At 42.0% G+C, this 24,973-nt stretch overlaps 1 protein-coding gene and 1 pseudogene across 1 annotated transcript in view; both read right to left on the reverse strand.

Annotated features, from left to right (window-relative positions):
- UBE2N (ubiquitin conjugating enzyme E2 N) overlaps positions 1–21,169 on the reverse strand; it is a 40,561-nt gene extending 19,392 nt beyond the window's left edge. Inside the window, exon 1 of the mRNA XM_086399035.1 lies at positions 20,809–21,169. Within this exon, the coding sequence (XP_086255161.1) occupies positions 20,809–20,838 (30 nt within the window). The 5' untranslated portion in view covers positions 20,839–21,169. The remainder of the gene's footprint in view (positions 1–20,808) is intronic.
- LOC147371411 (hsc70-interacting protein pseudogene) lies at positions 2,733–4,106 on the reverse strand (annotated as a pseudogene).
- Positions 21,170–24,973: the final 3,804 nt, after the last annotated feature.

Genomic DNA, 24,973 nt, shown 5'->3' on the forward strand with positions numbered 1-24,973 from the left:
CAACAACTCAGATTTTAATATAACTGAAATAGGCACAAATTTACACACTAAGGCCGAAGTATTATTTGATAGAGCACCTGTGTACAGTAATACTGGGTCAAATTCATCCACTTCATCCAGACAGCCTGAGTCTCTAAAACAACGTGATCAAACATTTAAAGAATATAAATGCCGGAATGAGGGCCTGCTGGCAACGTGAGCTATTATGAGTAATATATTATGAGTAACATATTATGAGTAATATATTATGTAGAAATACATCTGAACCAAAAAAATGTTACAAAATCATAAAATAACTGATTTAAATTGTCCAAGTAAACAACGGCTTCTTTGAGAAAAGGAATTTGCTGACTGGGACACAGAGGTCGTGGACACTTTTCAAGGAGTACCCCTTTGTTGAATTTTGTAACGTGCAAGTACTACTTATCAAAAACAAAAAACAAGAACACTAAATAAAATCACCTAAAGAAACTGAATGTGCATTTTGAATAACCCTATTTTCAAAGTAATAATGTCTCATCAAGACAATCCTTAATTAAAATTCAGAACAAAGATTAAATCACAGCAAAGTCTATGGGGAAAAAGATGCTATAAATCTAACAGTGTAGAAAAATATTCCTTCTATATAAACTGAAAACATACTTCAAAACAGTATGATCTTTTAATTAAGTGTTCTGCTGGGGTGATGGAATGTTCTGAATCTTAACTTGGATGGTGGTTTCATAGCTGTACACATTTGTCAAAACTCAAGCTGTACACTTAAAATGAGTGCATGTAATTGTATGTAAATTTAAAGTTGATTTAAAAGAAAAAAGTATAGTATGTGTCATGAGCTTACTGAGGGAAGGAAACGGGTCTTAATTTAGGGAAACAGGGTTCTTTATTCTAAGCCTGAGTGAGTAATTGCTAGGATTTGGGGGCAGGAGCAACACAATTTGACCAGACACGAGAGAATCTAAGCAGTGGAGCAATGCAAGAGAAATGAGAAAAGAGGAGAAAACCCAAGAGCCAACAAGGTAGGGCACACCATTTGCTGCTAAACTCCTAACTCAATAAAAATCACTAAACATGCAAAATGCTTGCAACTAAAAGACCCTGTCTGGGTTATAGCATGTACAATGCCAGAACCACATACACAAAAGGAAACCTTAAGACATTAAACTACTAATAAATGGCCAAACTTTGGGCAGGACATGAACTTTCAGAGCCTAAAGAACTGGATAGCTAGATGCATTTAGTTAGAACTCTAAGGTGCAGGAACTGACAACTGGATTAATCCTTAAAATTGACCTGGATGTTCATATACTATACAGTTTCATTTAATCCTCAGAAATGTGCACAGAAACCTATCAAGACAGACCAAAAGGCCACTCTATAGTCAAGAGCTCTTCTCATACATCACAGTTAAGAGTCTGGAATCCTCAGCATCCATCAGAGCTTCACACCTCTGCATTCACGTTAGGTGAATAAACATGTCTCTTAATTTGCTCTGGTAGTATATAGGAAGCAGTGTCCTTAAGGCTGATGCAGGGTCAAGGACAGGCGACCTTGTCTCCCTTGGCATACTCTCTCTCTAATCCCCACTTGAAGGCATGCAGTTCCGTCTTTCCTGAGATTTGAGGGCTGACTAAACAAAGTGGGGGATTTAACGATATGGAACAAAGAGTACATAATGCTTTCAAAAAAAAGAATCAAAAGAAATACACACACATTTTAAAAACCTGTATATATTCCTACCTCTGCAGGACTCAAGTCAAGCCAAATATCGCCACATCTCAGGGGACTCCTGCTCTTCCCTATCAAGGGCTGGACCAGAAAGTCAGACAGTTTCTGTCTTTAAAACCTCTACACTGGGAAATTTTTATCTGTGCCAGATTAAATATCTTTCAACTGAAATAAATTCTATACTTATGATTCTGGGGGTGGGACTTTGCAAACCGTATTTTTACTCTTCCAGGGGCTCGCTGTTAACCTCTGTACACAGGTGGGTGCTAAAACTGCAAGAAAGGACTTGCCTCTTCCAGGCTTCCAGCCCACCTGAAGTGCCTGTAGGCATCACCCAATATCCCAGCAGCACATTCATCTAATCTGCAGCTTACTCCACACTGAGAACCAGTTTGGTTTTTTTGTGTGGAAATATGAAACATTTATTTTAGATATCAGACAAGAACAGAGCTAAGTAATCCAATTTTACTGAAGCATTATAAAAACCATGCCTTCACCACAGTGTAAGATTTAAACGCATGTGCACAAGAGGACATGTGATATAAGATGTAGTAAGACGGCTGCTGCCCTGCCAAATACTTCCAGTCCCTCCCCAGGTCCTACTGCAACACTGGTGGTCCCAAGAGTTACAGAAGTAAATCATTTAAAATAATAACAACAAAGCAATTAAAAAGACAAATCAAAATGCCTCAGTAACTGTATGTCCAACTCAGACTTTATCTATTTAAATGTTGTATTAGCCTCCCACTAACAAATCTTTACTTCACTCAAACTTGGAAAAATAAATCTTCCATATTGATGTATCTTCCTTGCCTAATCAATTCAGAGGAAAAAATCAAAATGATTAGTAAAGAAAAATGTAGGGGTTAATACACCTTTTTAATTTTAAATATTTTTAAGGTTTAAAAATTGCTTCAAGTTTTTAATTTCTAGTCAGAAAACATCTGAATGAATACCCTAACGGCAAACCGCTGTAAAATGTTTTTAGCTGCATTTGGGGCAAAGGGGAAGGGATTATCTTCAAAGCACCCCAGCTTTCTTTATGAGAAGGTCAGCGGTACGCTGGTTTGTATCACTGCAACATCCATTAAGTGATCTAAGTTGCTCTTCCTCCAGCAGGGGCTTTACGTCAGAAGGGCATTAAGTTTGACCTCCAAATTTGGCCAACAATTTACTGATGACATTCCTAACCTTTGGGTTGCTCTGGTATTTTGACATATTTGCCGGGTTCTGGGTCACATCCTGGAAGGCCACCATAATTTCTGGATCCTGCACGGCTGCAAGGACTTCTGCATCACTAAGAATTTCATTGAGCCTAGGCTTTCCCGGCATTCCAGGCATGCCCCCTCCCATTCCAGGCATTTCTCCAGGAAAATAACCAGGCATTCCCCCAGGAAAGCCACCTGGAAAACAGCCAAACTGAGAACCTGACTGTCGTCTGGCTTCTTCCTCCCTCTGGGCTCTCTCATGTTCTTCCCGAGCCTTCTTAACCCTTTCTACTCTTTCTCTGATCTTGGGCTCTTCACGTTTTTGCTCATACTTTCTCCGATGTTCAGCAATTTTCTGGGCCCTTGGTTGAACTTTCTTCAGCACTGCACTAGCATCTTCATCATAATCCAGCTTACAGGCAAGGGCAAGATCATGGGCAGCTTCTTCCCAATGGCCCAGAAGTCTGTGTGCTTCCCCCTGCCACTTACTTGTATGGCTGAGCTGAATCAGGATTTATTTCAATAGCTGTCACAGTCTCAGATGGCAGCATTTGACTTCTTAATTTGATGACATACAAAATTGCCAAACCAGGATTTAGCTTGATGGCATCTGTGAACAAGTCAATGGCTTTCTGGAGTTCACCACCATCATTTAGGCCATCAATGGCAGCCACTTTTTTATCATTTGTCTGATCCATCATCTCCTCAGTCATCTCTACATTTTCATCTCCCATTTCCCGAGAGGCATCAGCGTCTGGTTCAATCACCTTCACTGTCAATTTCTAGATCACTTTCCTCACTTGATGGGTTTGTCTGTCTTTTTGTTTTCCTCCACCTTCTTATTATGTTTTTTCTTCCTTGGTATTTTCTTCCGATTTAGTTTTATGAGCAGCAGGTAGTATTTTACCCCCAATGCTCTCCACCTACTCCCCCAGGACGCGCACTTTCTCGGTGTGCAGAACGCTCTGGTCCTGCTTACACATTTTCATGATGGCTCGAAGCTCGCTCACTTTGCGCGGGTCCATGGTCTAGAGGCAGCTGGTGCGGCCCGATTCCAGGTCCAGGCAGAGTGATCACATAAAGCTGCCATGAGGCAGAACAGACTAGAACCTCCCCGGCCACTGGCTCCGCCAGCCCAATAATCCCATGACCCCGGGTCCTTCACCTGCTCATTCCTACTCCCTCTACCACTGCCCTGCGCATTGCTTAGAAACTTCTAGAAATGTGGCTGTTCGTGCGGCTGCCTGCCTCTCCATCCACGCATTCTTATATTAACTCAGAACTGGTACTCTAGAGGGACCATCCTCCTATCCGGTGCTTTCAAGGAGGCAGGAGCTGTTAGCCTCTGCGGGGAGTCTTTTAGAATAGAATATTCTCTTGAGTGTGGCCATTAAATAGAACATGTCAGAATGGCTGCAATCCAAAAGTTTACAAGCAGTGAATGCTGGAGAGGGTGTGGAGAAAAGGGAACCCTCTTACACTGTTGGTGGGAATGCAAACTAGTACAGCCACTATGGAGAACAGTGTGGAGATTGCTTAAAAAACTCGAAAAAGAACTGCCTTATGACCCAGCAATCCCACTGCTGGGCATACACAACAAGGAAACCAGAACTGAAAGAGACACGTGTACCCCAATGTTCATCGCAGCACTGTTTATAATAGCCAGGACATGAAAGCAACCTAGATGTCCATCAGCAGATGAATGGATAAAAAGCTGTGGTACATATACACAATGGAATATTATTCAGCCATTAAAAAGAATGCATTTGAATCCGTTCTAATGAGGTGGATGAAACTGGAGCCTATTATACAGAGTGAAGTAAGCCAGAAAGGAAAACACCAACAGTATACTAACACATATATATGGAATTTAGAAAGATGGTAACGATAACCCTGAATGCAAAACAGCAAAAGAGACACAGATGTATAGAACAGTCTTTTGGACTCTGTGGGAGAGGAAGAGGGTGGGATGATTTGGGAGAATGGCATTGAAACATGTATAATATCATATAAGAAACAAATCGCCAGTCCAGGTTCAATGCAGGATGCTTGGGGCTGGTGCACTGGGATGACCCAGAGGGATGGTACAGGGAGGGAGTGGGGGGGCGGGGTTCAGGATGGGGAGCACGTGTACACCCGTAGCAGATTCAGGCTGATGTATGGCAAAACCAATACAATATTGTAAAGTAATTAGCCTCCAATTAAAATAAATAAATTAAAAAAAAAAAAAAAGAACATGATTCCTAATGCCACAAAGATGGCCCTCCAGCCCAAAGAACCAGTTTGATTGTCAGAGCATCCCCCTGGAACCCACATCAGAGGGCTAGACTCTCTTTAGAGTTCTGAATTCCAGCTGGAGGTCCTTCTCTCAGTGGCTAAATTTTAATAACCTCAACTTCTTTGTTTTTGACCCCAGACTTAGGAGAATGACAAGGAGTTTATAACTAAAAGGTGTGATGATGATGATGATTTAGTAGATAAGTCATGTCCAACTCTTGCGACTCCATGGACTATGGCCCACCAGGCTCCTCTGTCCATGCAATTCTCTAGGCAAGAACACTGGAGTGGGGTGTCATTTCCTTCTCAGGTATCAGAGATACAAACAGAAAATATACCTTCAATTTGCTCTAGCACAGTGTGTGCGTCCTATAGCTGCTACATCCACAGTCCCTTGAAACATCTTTTCATCCTTTAGTCACCTAAGAAACAACCTGATACGTGTGACAGCTCGCAGGCATCCACAGAACTGCCAGAGCAACGGACGAGCCCAGCCTGCACACTGCCTGGTACCACTCCACCCCCTGACCCTCCACACTCCGCAAGACACAAAGGACAGCTAAGAAGCAGGAGGGCAGCAGTGCCAGTTAAGGAAATGCCAAGTCTAGAGCTGCCCACACAAGCACCTCAGTCCCCAGGTGTCTGGGAGCCCCTCCACTTGACACTGGCGGAAGCCACAGTGCCCACATCCAATAAGGAGAAAATAATCAAACTCAGGACTCAAAGGTGATATATTGGTATCAAAGTGAGTTTCACAGAAGTCAGGACCAACCCTGTACCAACTAAGACCCACCCTTCCTCTCCTTTCAAAGCAGAGGACCTCAGCTAGATGCTCTTTAGAAAACAATCTGATAACATGCTCAAAGTAAGCCACACCCAAGTGTGAATGACCCAAACAAAATTTCACAATCATGGGAGAACTCCCAACGACTATACAGCCAGCTTCTCCCCAGCCAGGTAACCTCCAGTACCCTGATTAAAGATTTAGGGTCCAGCAATTCTGTATACAGCTTGGTAATACTTTGAGGTAACAACTTCACACATTTGGGCGTCAAAAATAATCTAAAGAAAAAAGCATGCTGCACACATCAATATTAAGGAAAGTGATTTTCCTGCCAGAGGATACAAATATCCCATCTCAATCTTTCTCACTTTCACTATAAATCATTTTCAGTAGATGTGAGAACAATAAGCCTCTTGATACTGAGCAAAATGGGCAACATTTCTGTAGTTCACAATCACATTTTTTTCAAGACACCTGTTTTCCAACAGAAGTTGTATGATTAACTCTATAATATAAATGACAGAATAAATAGTATGATCATGTAAAACACCTACAATTTTATAATTATAACATGAATCTTTGGACTTGGATTGCAACATGTATCCAAGGGGGCTTTAAAAGACACAATCTCTGGTACTTGCTGGTAGTCCAGTGGTTGAGACTCCACGCCTCCACCACTGGGGGTGTGGGTTGCAACCCTGGTCTGGGAACTAATCCCACATGCCACACGAAGAGGCCCAAAAATTAAATAAAAAAATAGGTGTGTGTTGGGGGTTGGGGGGGGAGACACGATCTTTTTATAAAAATGAATGTTAGTGTGTTTATATACTAAAATCAAATATTTTAATTAAAACATTCTGACTACACATGCCAACTAACAGCAAAATGAAGTAGCTGATATGTACCAAGCAGAAAAAGTTATCTCAAGTATTTGTTTTAATCTGCCATAAACAACAGATACCTGTCAACAATCAGTATAAGGAACACAGTTGATACTCAGCATACTAATACTCTTAATGTTTAAAATATTAACATACACTGGTCATAATTTACATAAATATATAACCCTAATTGGCCTGATGATCCAAATGAACTAATCAAGTAAACACTTTCCAGTAAAGGAGTATATGTGTGTACTCTTAAAACATGAAAATTGTTATAAAAGAGGAAACATGTGCAAGTTCTATTTTCTTCTTTCATTATATGTGTGCGTGTGTGTGTATGTGCGTGCACACACGTGCTCACTCAGTCACTTCCAATCCATGTGACCCCCATGGACTGTAGCCCGTCAGGCTCATCTGTCCATGAGATTTTCCAGGCAGAGATACTGGAGCAGATTGCCATTTCCTACTCCGAGGGACCTTTCTGACCCAGGGATCAAACCCTTGTTGTCTCTGGCGTCTCTAGCATTGGTAGGTGGATTCTTTACCACTTCACCACCTCAGAAGATGGTAACCTCAACACCTGCATTGTAAAGTCCTACCTGAGAGGCTTAAGGAGTGAAAGCCTGCTCACGGATGAGGACTAGCTTCCTGGCTATCCAAGCCCCACTGCATACTAATACAGTAGAGACCTGCTGGTGCAATCCCTGCAACAACGGGCGGTGACGCTGGGCTTCTGCACCACCTGCTTATGGCCCGGTTACAACTAACCCACTATTATCAATTAAGCAGTAGAAAACAAAAGGCTAGTGTATCTGTGCAGGAACCACGAGGGCAGGCATTTTCAGAAGTATACATGGGGAACTTTTCTGGTGGTCTGGTGTTTAAGACTCCAGGCTTCCGCTGCAGAGGACAGAGGTTCAATCCCTGGTTGGAAACAAGCTGATGGTGTAGCCAAAAAAAGAATGTAAAATAAAACAAAACATAAGCATATAAAAGGCACTCAAAACTCTGACCCAAGTAGTGTCAAATACTGTATTTGTCTGATTACAGAGAACAAATTATCTTTTCACCAGTTGTAAAAAAGAAAGAAATCTTGCCATTTGTGACAATGTGGATGAACCCAGGGATACAATGCTAAGTGTGACAAGCCAGACACAGAAAGGCATGGTGTCACTTATGTGCAGAATCTTAAAAAAAATTTGTTTAAAGTAAAACTTGTAACAGATTAGAAGGGTGGTTATCAGAGTCTGTGAGGAGGAGGGAAAGAGAAGATATGATCAAAGGATATAAACTTTCAGAAGATAAGTTCTTGTGACCTAATGTACAACAGCTGACTATAGTTAATACATGGTATACTTGAAATTTGCTACTAAGTATTCTGACCACCAGAACAAAAACAACAAAGGTAAGGACAGATGTTAGCTTGTGGTAATCATCTCACAATGTGTACATACATCAAAACATCACCTCATACACTTTAAATACCTACAATTTTTATTTGTCAAAAGTTAAAAAAATTTTTTCACTACGATGACTCAATTAACAATAGGACATTTGTTTCCTAGAGTGCCTTTATAGGATCCTAGAAAATAAAGCAAACGACTGCAATTAATGCCTGCTTTTCTTTTCATTTGGAAAATAGTATGCTAGTTTCTAAACCACAATATACTGGATGCTAGGAATATAACCAAGATGACTACAGTCAAGATTCTCTAAGAAGAGAGGAAAGAAAATAACCCAAACTCAACCAACACAGAATGCTGGGCAGTAACACTTCATACGAAGGATGTTCTCTTGCCAAGGTGGCATAATTCAAAAGTTACAAAATGTATCATTTTAACTTGTAAATACCATCAGTATCAGAAGTTGTATGGGAGAGGGGAGACAAGGAAAGAAACGCCAATGAAGAAAAGACCAAGTTGTGAAAAAGCCTTACCTGCCAAGTCAAGGAATATGACTCGAGCCTAAGTTCACCATGATCACACTGGGTGTTTTTAGAATAATGTGGCAAGGTGGAAAATGAAGAGAGTGAGAGAGAGTATGCACACGTGTGTGTGTAAGTGAAGATAGATGAGTTCTCTGATTAATGCAAAAAAAAAAAAAGTACAGAGAGGGTAAGAGCCCACATACAAAGATAATTGAAAGGATGAGAAACAGGAATAGGTTAGGAGAAGCAGAGGAATTTCTACGGTTCAATCCACTGGCTTAGTAACAAACTGAATGTCTAAGGGGGTGGGGAGAGAAGTAAATGGCAGGCAACTCAGTTAATGTTAATGTAATTAATAAAGAAAAGAAACACTGGAAGTACTGATGCAAGGGAGGGGTAACAGCATAATGAATATATTCCACTGTAAAATAAAAATTTATTTTAAAACGTCTTCAAGACATCTAAGTAGACTTGGTAGGCAACTGGAGACACCTGAAACCCAGGACAAAGGCCTTCTTATTAATTATACTAGAAAGCTATATAAAATTTCAGAATACTGCTACTACTCAGCAGTTGTGCCTTTTTTTTTTTTTTTTTTTTGAGAACTGCTTAAGGACCAATTTAAAAGCCAAAAAGGAAAACCAGTTCCAGGATTAAATGATCATAGCTTCTTCTCAATGAAAAGTTTTAAAAAAGGAATTAGATATAATGGAGGCCCAGGGAAACTGACTCAGCCAAGGTCACATAGTTTCTTAATCCTTGAGACAAAAATAAAAGTCAATGCTGGTTCTTACTCATTATTTACCAGAATTGGCTCAAATTTCTCAGTATCCAGCGATAAAATCCAATTTTTTTTTCTTTTTTTCTGGCTTCTCTGCTAGGCTTACAGGACCTTAATTCCCTGACCAAGGGCTGAATGCAGGCAGTGGATTCCAGCCACTCAGCAGTGAGAGTGCTGAGTCCTAACCCCTGGGCCACCACCGAATTCCCGAAATTCAGTCTTTAAAATAAAAATTTACTGCCCACCGACAATTTAAAAATAATAATGGCTCACAAGGCTAAAGAAATTTCTTAAATTTTCTAGAGCAATGCAGATTTCAAATGTGATTAGTTTTATGGAAACCAACAGATTTAAAACTTCTGCTTTGCTTCATTCAACATTTAATTTCTTTAAAGTATTTATTTAGAAAAACAGCCCCCAAAAAAAGTTTTTAAGGGAATAAAGTATTGATACATACTACAATATGGATTAACCTTGAAAACATGCTCACACACCAAAACCATATTATGTGATTCCATGTATATGAAATGCCCAGAATACGTGAATACATAGAGACAGAAAGTGGCTAAGTGGTGGCCAGGGGCTGAGGGAGTAAGGAGAGAGAACTGCTGAAGATGGAGGGTTTCTTTTTTCAGGTGATGAAAAAGTTCTGTAGTTAGATAGTGTTGATAGCTGCACAACTTTGTGAATATGTTAAAAACACAGAATTATACATTTTAAAAGAATGAATTTTATGATATGTGATTTGTACATCAAAAAATGGAAGCATTTGGTTTTCCTTTCATATTCAGTAAGTTTTCACATTCATATTCATTTTTATCTACAAAGTGGAAATCAGAATAGTAAAAGAAAGTAAAGGGGAAATAATTATCCATATTACTTGATTATTTTTAGTATGTACATTCTGTATTACTATATTAATTGGATTTTTAGTAAATGACTATAAATCCATAAACTACACTTCTAAAGGAAAAAAAAACTTCAAATTAAAAGACTGCATATGAAGTGTCTGTAGGCCAAGCGAGTAAGTGCTGACTCACGTTACGGTTTTAGCACTGCTCAAGTGTCTTCCTAGAGTTTGGTATATCTAACCTGGAATAACATTCTTCTCCCCACACTCCACTTTTCCCCTTATCTTTCAAAATTCAGCTCCAACGTCACCCCCCTAAAAACCTCTTTCCCTATACCAATCTGGAGGGGTCTCAGAATGTCAGTCTTCAACGTCCTCACTGATGCCTGTTTTCTATATATGAGAAGGTAGCTTTACATGTGATTTTAATTCCACCACATTCTACCTACCTTTGCACTGAAGCCAAGCACATGCAAGGCCACTGTTTCTGCAAGGTACACCCTACAAAATCATCTGGAGAGCTTAAGACAAAACATAACAAAAAAACAAGCTGGGGCTGACAACTGTTTAATTTATAAATGCCCAAATAGTTCTGATGCACAACCATAAACTAACTGCTCAGATTATAAACAAGTCTTCACAGAAAATATCTTCTAGTTCCTACCACTCAATACATCAGCAACCCGCCCAGTTAAACGGGAAAAAGATTGTGATAAGAAACAGACAAGGTCTGGCCAAGTGTTCTGATTTCTAATCACAGTCAGTGGCAGGAACCTGAATTGAGATTGCAACACTTTTAGTTTAACCCTTATCTGAACTACAACAATAAAGACAGGGTAGACAGTACTTCACAGGGGGTGGGGGGTTGGGGGGGCAGCGGTTATCACCTAATGGGGATAGCTCTTTTATAACTAAGGTAAAAGACTTCAAAAGCTTTATAGCTGTCAATCACTGTGCCATCCACTATGAAAAGAAATGACTTCTTTAAAGCCCAAGCAAGAATAACAGTATGTGCAAGTGCCGGGGGAATTTTACTGGAAAGTACTTTTCCTTAGTCTCTCTGAGGCAGTGAGGAAATTAAGTAGGTATATACCCTCCCTTGAGTGGAAAACACAAAATTCAATTTAATATGTAAATGAGTATAAGACAATCTATTTTTAGGCTTACTGAATGAAAAACATCTTGTTTCAAACACACTGGAGAGGTTACGGTCTGAGGCAGTGACACCTCAAATGTATTTCCCCATCTGCTCTGTATTTCCCTCTCACTGGAACCCCAGACGCCCCCAGATCCAGGGGCCCAGGACAGCAGGAGAAGACCTGCCGCCCCAGAGAGGCATTCCATCTCGAGGCAAACTGCAGTACTGAACAGGACTCACGCAAAGGCCCCTAACTGAACTACATAAGGCACTACCCACCACCCACACTGGACTTCTGCAATCTACTGTACATTCGTCCTGTCTCTCCCCTTCCAGTATTCATATTTGCTATTCCCTGCGTCCACTCTCTCCCTCCTCCTCTTCACGTTTAAAAGCATTCCTCAGCAGATGCCTTTCCTCTGACCACGGTATACTCCAGGTTTTCCTTCTTTCATAACACACCTCACAGTAATTTCTTGTTTCACAACTGTTTCAGCAGACAAGGATACCTGTCTTGTTTACCTGGTTTAGTGAATACATACTATGCAGTCAATAAACATCCATTTAATTGAACTTAATGTTTAAATTTAATGTTTTATGAATGGATAACAAGAAGGCAGACAAATCACAAGGTTATAGAAGACTGAACTTTGGCCTTGGGCTCTTTCTAGCTTACTACAGCCACTTTTGCCACTGTCCAATGGTAAGGGGTATCTCTAATTTTCTTGAGGAGCTCTCTAGTCTTTTCCATTCTATTGTTTTCCTCTGCTTCTTTGCACTGTTCACTTAAGAAGGCTCTCTTACCTCTCCTTGCTGTTCTTTGGAACTCTGCATTCAGATGGGTGTATCTTTCCTTCTCTCTTTCGCCGTTCATTTCTCTTCTTTCTCAGCTATTCGTAAGCCCTCCTCAGACAACCATTCTGCCTTTTTACATTTCGTTTTCTTGGGGATGGTTTTGATCACCGCCTCCTCTACAACATTACGAACCTCCGTCCACAGTTCTTCAGGCACTCTATTAGATCTAATCCCTTGAATCTATTTGTCACTTCCGGTGTTTAAGGGATTTGATTTAGGCCACACTTGAATGGCCAAGCGGTTTTCCCTACTTTTCTCCAATTTAAGTCTGAATTTTGCATTATGAAGCTCAAGCTGGAATCCAGATTGCTGGAAGAAATATCAATAACCTCAGATATGCTGATGACACCACTCTAATGGCAGAAAGCAAAGAGGAACGAAAGAGCCTCTTGATGAAGGTGAAAGAGCTGGCTTAAAACCGAACATTCAAAAAACTAAGATTATAGCATCCGGTCCCATCACCTCATGGCAAACAGATGGGGAAAAAAATGGAAACAGTGACAGAGTTTATTTTCCTGGGCTCCAAAATCACTGCAGATGGTGACTGCAGCCATGAAATTAAAAGATACTTGCTCCTTAGAAGAAAAGCTATGACAAACCTAGACAGCATATTAAAAAGTAGAGGCATTACTTTGCCGACATAAACAAAGGTCCATATAACCAAAGCTATGATTTTTCCAGTAGTCACATACGGATGTGAGAGTTGGGACCATAAAGAAGGCTGAGTGAAAAGAATTGATGCTTTCCAACTGCGGTGCTGGAGAGACTCTTTAGAGTCCCTTGGACAGGAAGGAGATCAAACCAGTTAATCCGAAAGGAAATCAACCCTGAATATTCATCAGGACTGAAGCTGAAGCTCCAATACTTTGGCCACCTAATGCAAAGAGCCAACTTCTTGGAAAAGACCCTGATGCTGGGAAAGATTGAGGGCAGAAGGGGGTAAGAGAGGATGAGATGGGTGGATGGCATCATCGACTCAATGGACATGAGTCTGAGCAAACTCGAGGAGATCGTGAAAGAAAGGGAAGCCTGGCATGCTGCAATCCATGGGGTTGCAAAGAGTCAGACACGACAGAGCAACTGAACAACACGGTGACTGAACAACAGGGTAAGAGGGTAAAGGGGATGGTAATCCCAATGACCCTTAAAGGTCACTAAAAACACACTGACTTTACAGCAACAACTTTCCTTAGTGTAAACTACAAAGGAATCTTAGAAAGCTATGAAGAAATAAAAAGCACCCATAGTCTCCAGACACAAAGATAACATTTATTGCCTTTCTTTCTAGTATTTTTCTAGACTACAGAGCCTTCAATCACTGGATTGTAAGACTCTTAAAAACAAAAACCGATTTGCCCAAAACAGACCAAACCTCTGATACTGGCATATTGTGACAGCACTGAAAACTAACGCTATCCCATGCTAAGTCGTGTCAGTCAGGTCTGACTCTGCGACCCCGTGGACTGTAACCCCCCAGGCTCCTCTGCCCATGGGATTTCCCAGGCAAGACTACTACTAAAGGAATTTGAAAATATGAAGACAAAATAGTCAATTAAAAAAAAAAAAAGGCAAAATATGTCAACATTAGATTCTGAAATCAGTACCTAAATGTACTTCAAATTACAGCCAAATTCTAATTATTCAGAAACATCTGAGTTATAGGCCAGCTCCAAATTATAAAAATGTCTATTCCTAAATATCCTCAGGGGATTTTACAATAGCTACATCCAGAATTTTAACAAACATACAACACCCCAAAGGTGTGGTGCAGCTCTTGAAAAACTAGATAATGAAGAATTCTTTCTGTAGATTCCCAGTTCCCCAGTTCTTCCAACCACACATTTAATAGTTTCTGTCACCAGAAATGCCAGGGCCACAGATCTCACTCTCTTAAGACTATGGTGATCCTACATCCTACGTAATCTACAATCAAAGATGACTACTTAATATTAAAAAGACCAAAAACAAAAAAACTTCACCTGGGAAGCATATTAAAAAGCTGCTAAGATTTTAACTGAAGTTAACTGAATCCCTATTTTTCATCTCCTAATTTGTAAATCCACACTGATGTCCTATATTACATTTGCAAATAAACCAAGAAGAAATCTTTAATACGGGGGAAAAAAAAGAATCCTTATTTCTTAATGTAACACTGCTACATACACTGTGCCTTTCAGATCCACTTTGGTTTTCACAAGTAAAATCATGTAACATTAAGCAGCCACATGAGAACCGGGCTGACTAGAACTGTAATGTCCAAAGCCCCTGCTGAATGCCATCCTTATTTCCTTGGTTCTGCTATGTATTCCTCACTGTTTATGCATCCATAACTCAGACTCAAATGGCTGTTCAGAATCCATACTACTTGAATCCAAGGCAGGAAAGTTATTTTCTTCCTAAATCCATTTACACACAGGTAAAACAAATCACTAGTGACAGCACAGGGAAAAAAGTAAAAATACTAACTTGCCAGCCAGGAATCTTAGTCATCCAACTTCTTTGGCCTACAGTCTCCTCATCAGAGAAGTAGAAGGATAATAAGCTGGAAGTCATCACAAGTGTGGAAAAAACTCAGAACCTCTACAAAGCAAATGAGAAATATTTCTGATACAATTATTTAGAATGCTGGTTACTCAGGAAGTACTTAATAATTTGACAAAACTCAATTTCTGTTGTGTGAGAGCTGATCAATCTGGGCTGAACAAAGTGCATGACAAAGAGGAGCTTAAAAAAAACTCAACTGCCTGCTATTTTTAACCTACTTTCAATTATGCCTACATTCCATAATCAAAACATCAGGTAGTATATTAAACAATATCCATACAGCCTGAAAGTTTAATCATCACCAAAAGCAGTTCAGGGACTCCAACCTGGAATCCATGGAGCCTGAGGGAGTTCACAAATAAGCTTGTCAAGAACCTGAATCCCCAGAAGTCATATGCAAAAAATACACCTGATTCTTAAATTGGAACCACCACCACAAGAGCTAAAAACCACACTGTTTCTACTCATATTTTTACTATATAGGGTTATATGCTTCCTAAAAATGTTTTTATTACAATTTATAACAAGTGCAGGTTTAGATCTTGGTAAGTTTTTCATGCCTTTTTTTTTTCTTAAATGGGAAAAAAACACATTATCAGCCAAAGATTTTCAGGGCATAAAAAAGGGGTTGGTTTTCTGAATTACTTACTAAAAACTACCTTATGTACTAAAATACATATCAAATGATATTAAAATATGTATCACTTTTAGTGACAAAAACCCTATTTTTTCAAAATAAAAATTATTAAAATAAAAAACAGAACTCAAGACTCAGTACAACATCAGATTACATTTTTAAGAAATCTGATATTGTACTGAGTCTTCAGTTCTCTTTAGTTTCAAATTACATTTTTAAGAATTTGAAACTAAACCTCATGAAACAGAAAAACAAATTATAGGAAAAACTGATTAAACTCTAATCTCAGAAGGTTGGTTAGCTAGGTTTTAATCAAGTAAGTCAACTCCTTGAGTAAGTTAGTAACTATTTGCTTAGGCTATATTTTATTTATTTCATGATTAATTTTGAGAAGAAAATTAAAGGAATATCATTCTGTCAATGTAACATGTAAAACACATAAATTTGTTTTTAACCAAGCCACAACTACAGATCTCTTTTATCTGTTTCCAACTCTGCTTCTTTATGACAGATAGATTAAGGAGGACCTTTTATTTTAGGGAGCTTTCACCCCATGTGACTTTAAGCTTTAATTGCTCTGTCATTTTTATATAGACTAAAAGACGTTTAGCCCAGGAAAAAAAGAGGAAAGAAAAGCAAATTCTATAATTCAAGCTAAACACGTAACTACCAAGATGTAGTGTAACTCATACATTTGCAAAATATCACTGTGTAAGACTACATCACAGCAGTCTGTATAGCAAAAGACAGGGAACAATCTAGAAGTTATCAATATGCAATTAGTAAAATTAAGGTCTAACCACAAGGTTTCACAAAGCAGTCCTTTACAAAAAACTAGTCACCTCAAAGATCTATTTAGGGGCAAAGGGAGGAATTAAGATATAGTATTTACTTGATGTGTGTGTGCTAAGTCGCTTCAGTTGTGTCAGACTCTGCAATCCTATTGTACGTAGCCTGCCAGGCTCCTTAGTCCACGGAATTCTCCAGGCAAGAATACTGAAGTGGGTTGTCATGACTCCTCTTGGCAGGCGGGTTCTACACCAATAGTGCCACCGGGGAAGCCCACTTGTTGGGGAGGAGGGGAACAGGCCTAACACAGACTCGCTAAGTCTCTCTGGTCTTTCAGGAGAAACATACAATAAAAGTTGTGGTTGTCTGGGGAGGGGAACTAGAATGCTGAATAACAGATGAGTCTTAATTTTCCTCTACGTATCCTTCAGAACTTTTCAAAAGTGCTCCATGTATTTCCTAGTCAACAAAAGACTGATTTATTTTGTTTTTAATGAATCTTATGGGTAGAATTACAAACTTTCAGCTCAGACATCAATTCAGATAGACTCTACAAGGCAGTAACAATAAATTATATAGAATAACTCTCCTAAAGTTTTCTTCCAAAGAGACTGAATAGCATTCATTCAATCAGTATTTCAAAGTCTAGGCATTAGATCTGTAGATGTGTTGGAGGGATCTGAGCAAACTCCTGCCTTCATGGAGTTTCATGGAGACGGAGAAGGCAATGGCACCCCACTCCAGTACTCTTGCCTGGAAAATCCCACGGATGGAGGAGCCTGGTAGGCTGCGGTCCATGGGGCCGCTAAGAGTTGGACACAACTGAGCGACTTTACTTTCACTTTCCACTTTCATGCATTGGAGAAGGAAATGGCAACCCACTCCAGTGTTCTTGCCTGGAGAATCCCAGGGACAGGGGAGCCTGGTGGGCTGCCGTCTATGGGGCTGCACAGAGTTGGACACGACTGAAGCGACTTAGCAGCAGCAGAAGAGACAAAGAGGAAACTTTGAGTAATGATGAGTGCTACACAGGAAAGAGGGAAACAGGGGATAAAGAGCAATTACTGGGGAGGAAATGGCACCCCACTGCAGTACTCTTGCCTGGAAAATCCCATGGATGGAGGAGCCTGGTAGGCTGCAGTCCATGGGGTTGCTAAGAGTCGGACACTACTGAGCGACTTCACTTTCCCTTTTCACTTTCATGCATTGGAGAAGGAAATGGCAACCCACTCCAGTGTTCTTGCCTGGAGAATCCCAGGGACAGGGGAGCCTGGTGGGATTCCATCTATGGGGTCACACAGAGTTCGACACGACTGAAGCGACTTAGCAGCAGCAGCAGCACGGGGGAGGGGGGAGGACCCAGTTTTAGGACAGTTTAGGTAAACCTCTCTGAGGACAGGACATGTAAGTCGAGAACCGAGTAATACGGCAAAGTAAGCAATGGGATAAACAGAAGGAAAGCCCTGTCACTGAACATGCAGAGCCTCTTACTGTTCAGGGTACAGCAAAGCAGCAGGATGGCTGCAACGGGGTGACCCAAGGAGAGAAATGCAGGACATGGTCTCAGAGGGAGGTAGATCCCAGATGCATGGAGAGCCTTGTAGCTAGGAGGAAACACAATGAAAAACCTCTGCGGAGTTCTGAGTGGGAGAATGACTAGATTTATATTTTTAAAAGTAACACTAGCTGCTGTTTAAAAGATCAATACAGTAGGCCAGGCAACAAATGATGGAACTGAATAGTGGTTTCAGAGAGAGGAAAACATATCTGATTCAGGAGTGGGTGTGGGTGTGTATGTGTGTGTTAGTCACTCAGTCATGTCCAACTCTTTGCAATCCCATGGACTGTAGCCCACCAGGCTTCTCCATCCATGGGGTTTTCCAGGCAAGAATACTGGAGTGGGTTGCCATTTCCTTCTCCAGCGGATCTTCCCAACCCAAGGATCAAACCCAGGTCTCCCACATTGCAGACAGACTCTTTACTATCTGAGATTTGAAAAATAGAGCCTACAGAATTTGCTGCTGGATAAGAAATGGGAATTTAACTGTAATAGCAACTGGGTGAAGAGTAATTTAAAAAATCATCTTTATGTGTATAGTTACAGTTGTTAAGGTACTTTTACATGTATTATGTCATTTCACAATAACAAGAGGCAGGGGAAGGTCACACTGGGTCAAGATCCAAGTTCTGCCTCCTCTGCCAGCCTTGAAAAGCCCTAGGAAAAGTCCTTTGAATGGGTTTCTAGGCCCTAAAACATGTATCGTTCACTTCACAAGATTTCTGCAGGTACCAAATGGTTGAAGTCTTTTGCAAATGTAAATAATGCCCTTTTTGAGGCAGAAAGCATCACACTGGCCAATGAGAGACACTATGTTCCCATCATTCAGGACAGCAGTGCTACCCCACTGCCACCACCATTATATTCCACATAGAACCCTGTATTGTAGTTGACAGAAAACAGGCAAACTTCTTAATTCTGATATAAAAAATAAAAGCCTACATAATATAAGCATGGTTCAATCCATCCTAGAAACAGGAGAAAACAGTTCCTTTTGCTATAAATGGCATTGAAGTAAAACCACCTCTTGCAAGATAAAATCCAAACCAAGGAAACTTTCACTAGAGATGTTATCTCAAGCCTTCAACTTATTGCTTCAAGTCCTATCTGTAAGTTCATATACAAAGTCCCACAGAATTTATTTTTCCCATCCAAGGCTTTCATATTATTGCAGAATATATCCAACCTTAAGCAAAAATGGAAAAATATATGTAAAGTATTTAGTTCATTATGTATTTTTGAGAGTTATCTTGAATGTCAATGTGTACTGTGTACCTATTCGATAACCTGAATAACAGTAAATAAAAATCCAAGGATATTTTGTGTATAACCCTATCCTCCATCCCTCATATTCAACTGGAGCCTCCATAAACATGACCATTGCGGCCATGCGATTATATTACATATAAAACCACATCGTAAGTACCCTCCAAAGCACACAGCCATTAAACTGCCTTGGACAGAGTCAAAGACAAATCCTTAATACAACAAATGAAGGTTTGTTTTATGCAACACTACGAAGGGTCGTATCATTCAGACTCCAGAGCACAATGACAATCTGTCCTACTTCTGTACTTTCTAGTAAGACTTTCTACCTTACAAAACACGTCGTATTTCTCTAAATCAAGAACCTTTAGGTCAGAGACACCCCATCTCAGATATATTTCACTGCAACTGCAGGAACACTACACAAATACATCATCCTTCAACAGGCCTATCACTTCACTTAGCTTGCATCTTCCCCCAAACTTTAACGACAAGTTAAATACACGTTCACCAGGTTATAGCCAGCAAATGTTTTTGCAATTTAGGCACTTGAACTCGCATAGTGAGCAACACAGAGGTTCAACTAATTTCCTTCATTAAAAATGACCAAAAATTCTCAAGGTTTTGTCTTCGTGGACTTCAAGGAACATTTCACATCTGAGCATTTGATGTTTCTGTAAAGAACTTACAAAACCAAGATGAATTTTCTACGGTTCTATTCGTACTTGTCAAAGTATATATTCATAAGAAACCAAAAAACGATTTTTAAAAAGTGTAGGAAATCCAGAGGCCAAAATTTCACAAGGTCCCCCATACCTCTCTCCCCCAATTCCCGCCCGGTCTCGCGTTAAAACTATTTCCTCCAAACAGAAACAGCTCTCGAAGAGTTTGCCAAGCAGAGTAAAATCACTTCGCTGAGATAACGAACGGAAACGCATTTAAAGCAGAGGAGATCGCGGAAGCGAGGGCGGTGGGGCGCGGAGCCCCCAAGTCCCTGGACCCCAGCAGCAAGGGGCGAGCATGTGCCGGGCGCTGCAGGACTCGCGGCCCTCCCGGAGCCGCCTCCTGAGGCACAGGGCCCCGCCCGGCCTCACCCTCCCGGTTCATTCATTCTGAACCTGCGACTACCGCACCCCTGCACTCCCGCCCCGGCCGAGACTGGGCTCCGAGGCCGAGTGACCGCGTCGGGCCACAACCCCTGCCCGGAGTCCGGGCCCCGCCGAGATTCCCGCGCGCCCGCGGCCTCTATTCTGGGGTGGTCCGAGAGGCCGCGGAGGCCCGCGCCCAAAACCAGAGTCCCGCAACACCGCAGCCCCACCCTCCGCCTAGGCGCGGGCCAGGCCTTCCCCGCTCGCGGGGGAGCCTCCTGGGGGCCCCCGATCGCCGCCACCCGGCTGCCCCACTGCGGCCGGAAGTCTCCCCGGCGCCCCCTCCCCAGCACCCGACTTCCCTCGCCGCCGCATCCAAATCCTCTCCGCGCTGCCTCGGGCCTCCTGCCGCGGGCCGCGGGCCGGAGAAAGCGAGGGGCCGAGCCGCCCGGTACGCCGACAGGGCAAGAACAGAGGCGGGAGGCCCAGGCGGTTACCTTGATAATCCTGCGGGGCAGCCCGGCCATCTTGTCAGATCCCGAGTTCGGCCTCTGGTCTCGTCTCCGGCTCCGCTCGCCTCACGCACGAGTGGAAGTCCCAGGCTCCACTTCCGGGGGACGTTGCCGCGCCCGCCTCCGCTGCCGCCGCCGCCAAGGCCCCTCGGGAAATGTAGTTCCTGCTCGGGCGCGGGCGGGCTTCCCTCGGACCTGGCCCCCTCCCCCGCGTTCCCCGCCCCAACCCCGGCCTCGGGGTGGCGGAAGTGACGCGCCTCGGCGGGGCAGGGACTTGGGGGAGGCGGCACGGGGCGGCGCGGAGCTCCGGCGCTCGTGGCCGATCCTGCCGCTCGCTGGTGGCACTGAGTGGTCCGCGCCCCGCAGGCCTCTTATCCGCGGCCACGCCCGCGCCACTGGGCGACGTAACAGAGGCCTGGCCGCCGACGTAGCCCATTCATCCGTTCGTTGGCTCTTTCAACGTTACTGCATTGCGCGCGGTCTGGGCTGGCGGTGGGCAAAAGACAGGTCAAACTGATCGCGGGCTCCTTCCTCAAAGGGAAGCGAAACACCGAAACTCCGAAGTAGGGTCTCTAAAGTTTTCCAGTGAAACTCTAGCCAGAATTTTGGTGCCTAAATTTTGCATAAGTCGAGCCTTTTCGGTACACCCCTTAGTCCTAGGAAAGCTAAAAGAAAAGGATTTGGAGAGAGTTGGGGGCGGGGAATAAGAATGGTTTCTGAATGCCTGGCCCTAGCGGTTGACTTGCCGATTGAATCGCTGGAGGAATGACCTAGGAGTGGAGGATTAGAGAGTAATCCCTAAAAGAAGGATTACCCTTAGAGTGCTGGGATGCTAAAGGATTAAAGTGAGGGTACCCGAAAATCGGATTGTTGGGGAACCATTTCGTAACACCCTGATGATTGATTGCTTGCTATGTGATGGACTTTATGCGGTATTATTTTACTTTCTCATCATAGCAACCTTAAGGTGCTTCCTCCACTTTACAAATGAGGCTCAGAGACATTCCCTTTTCCCCAGGTTGTGTGGGAAGTTTCGTTCCGAGGCAGATCTGCCAAAACATGGACCCCTTAACTACTTAGCTACGGAATTTCCTCGCCCAGTAGCACAGACAGTAGACGGTAACTTAATAAGTGTCCGGTGCTGTGTTAGTGGATGAGGATACAAAGAGGCTGACCCTGCCTCCCAAGAACTGAAGAGTACAGTGGAGAATAGAGACAAGTCAACAATTACAATTCAGTGCGTTAAGGGACATAGTAGAGGTTCCTTCAAGATGTTATTTGAACACAGAGAGGCGTTAATTGCTTGAGAAGTCAGAGAAGGCTCCTCAAAGGAGAAGTGGCATCCTTAAGGATGAAGAAGAATCTGACTTGGTCAGGGGAGCATGCCAGGCCTAGAAAGCCTGCGAACTGCATTGAGCTGTAAGAAAAAAAAAAAAAAATTAGTGCATTAAAGAATAGAGAATATGAATGCAAGAAACCTAGTAAGAATAACAAGAGAAAATGTCATTAGCGTGATGCTAAATGATTACATGGACTATCTCATTTAATGATAAAGTGTATAAGGTAGGCTGTCTTATTACTGTTGTTTTTTAGATGAGAAACCAAGCCTCAGAGGCAGTAATGAGAACTTTGAATATCTAGAACTCTGAAATGAGTAGTTCTGTCATTAGAAGAATTTGGGAAAGTAAATGACACTGGACAGAGATACTGGCAGAATATTTCAGAGAGGTCCAGGAACCCACCTTGATAGGAAGAAAGGCAGAGTGAATATGGGATTAGAAGGGTTCTAGTCCAGTTATCTAGTGCATAAAAAATCAGCTTCAATTTAGTGCTGAAAAGGACAATAATCATTTATTTAGTTCTTGAATCTGCAATTTGGGCAGGGCTTGGCAGGGAAGGCACATCTCTCTACATGCTGTGTCAGCTTGGGTAGCTTGACTGAACCAGAAGCACTTCCAGGGTGGCTCACACAGCAGGCAAGTTGGTACGAGCTGTTAGTCCTGCTCCAAATGGGCCTCTCCCTGGAAAAACCTGGGCTTCCTCACTGCCTGGTGGCTGGGTTCCAAGAACAAGTGTTCTAGCAGGCAAAAGTGGAAGCTGAATCGCCTTTTTTTTTGACCTAGCCTTGGAAATCAGGTAGCATCACTCCCGCCATAATCTACTCATTGACTTCTCGTCATAAAAACCCACCCAGTTTGAAAGCTAGGGGACATGGTCCCCCTCTCTTCAAAGAAGAACGGCATATTCTAGAAACTAGCAGGGTATACATATGATAGAAAATACGACTGTGGCCAACTTTGAGAAACACAAACTGCCACAGGTATATTTGTCACAACGTGTTTACAAGCCACCTGCCTTAGAATCATCCACAACGCTGGTTAAAATAGCATTCCGGGAGCCCTTTTCCAGAGATGCTAATTTTCTAGGTCAGTGCTGAGGCCTGGAACTCTGCATGTAAACATCGTGGGTAATGTTGATAGATCCTAAAATTTGAGAATGAAAGATTTTGAATAAACAGCAAAAATGTTGCCAGTGACTTCTTTTGACTATTCTGTATCAGAATGGATAATGAGAGTCATGGAGATTAAGAGTGAGGGCACTGAAGCCCCACCTAGATTTGAAAACAATTTGCTTGTCTGATCTTTGCTTCACCTAGAAGGTGTACTTCATGTGCTTATTGTGAAAGTTCAGTGATATACAAATATACATATTAAGTACTTAGAACACTTCATAACATATAGGGCTATTATTTTTGTAGTCTTGATGAGGACCGTGTATAGTTTTCTATAGGAAAGCAGGTTTTTTTGTAAAGCACTTTAAGCAACTAGCTCTTTTGTATTTTTGGCTGTGCTGGGTCTTCACTGCTGCGTGCAGCCTTTCTCTAGTTGCATTGCTTGGGCTTCTTATTGCCATGGCTTCTCTTGTTGCTTTGACACAGGTTCTAGACACAGGCTCAGTATTTGTGATGCACCGACTTAGTTGCCCAGCAGCACGTGGGATCTTAGTTCTCAAACCAGGGATCAAACCCGTGTCCAGATTCCTAACCACTGGACCACCAGGGTAGCCCAGGAAACCAGTTCTTTTAAAACTTGTCAGTATAGCTTGTTTGGCCAAGATAGGTTTGATGGCATGAAATTCTCTTAGATAAATATTATATATATAAAATATAATACCCCAGTGGCTCAGCAGCAAAGAATCTGCCTGCAATGCAAGAGACACAGGAGACAATTCCTGGGTCTGAAGGATTCCCTGGAGAGGGCATGGCAAATGGCAACCCACTCCAGTATTCTTGCCTGGAGAATCCCATGTACAGAGGAGCCTGGTGGGCTACAGTCCACAGGGTCACAAAGAGTTGGACACGACTGAAGCTTCTTAGCATGAATGCATATATACATATATGTATATATATATTTGTATATAAATGTCTTTACCCTTTTTTTTCCCCTTTGAGAACAGCTCACACTATACTCATCTGGAAAATAAACTCCAAACTTCTGATTTATGTAAGTCCTGTAGAACAGGATATATTTTAGAAGGACAGGTTGCCACAGGGCTGAGATGCAGTGTTTATTCTCAGCTTAGAAAGCTGGTTAAGAATCTTACTATAGCCATAAAATACAGAAAAAATAAAATAAGGATATCTGCAAAACAGCCGGAGAACAATAGTAAAACAGACTTTTACTCTATGATAGACAGGGAAGCCTGGCATGCTGTATTCCACGAGGTCGCAAAGAGTTGGACAGGACTGAGCGACTGAACTGAACTAAACTGAACCTTTGGATTTTGAATGTGTTACCTATTCCAAACATAAAATAATCCAATTCACTAATTTCAAGCGTCTAAAAGGTGTTCAAAGTTCTTTACATGCTGTCCAAGAATGATATCACAGGGACTTCCCAGGTGGTTCAGTGGTTGAGAAGCTGCCTTGCAATGCAGGGGACATAGGTTCTATTCCTTCTTGCAGAACTAAGATCCTACATGCCAAGGAGCAACTAAGCCCATGCGCCACAACTAGTGAGCCCCTGAGCCACAACTAGAGAGACTAGCCCCTGAGCCACAACTAGAGAGACTAGCAGCGAAATATCCCACATGGTGCAACAAATATCTTTCGTGCTGCAGCTAAGACCTGATATAGCCAAATAAATATATA

The sequence above is a fragment of the Bos grunniens genome, chromosome 5, assembly GCF_055505025.1.
Source record: "Bos grunniens cultivar Pamir isolate PY7600 chromosome 5, Bosgru_T2T1.0, whole genome shotgun sequence".
Lineage (NCBI taxonomy): Eukaryota > Metazoa > Chordata > Mammalia > Artiodactyla > Bovidae > Bos > Bos grunniens.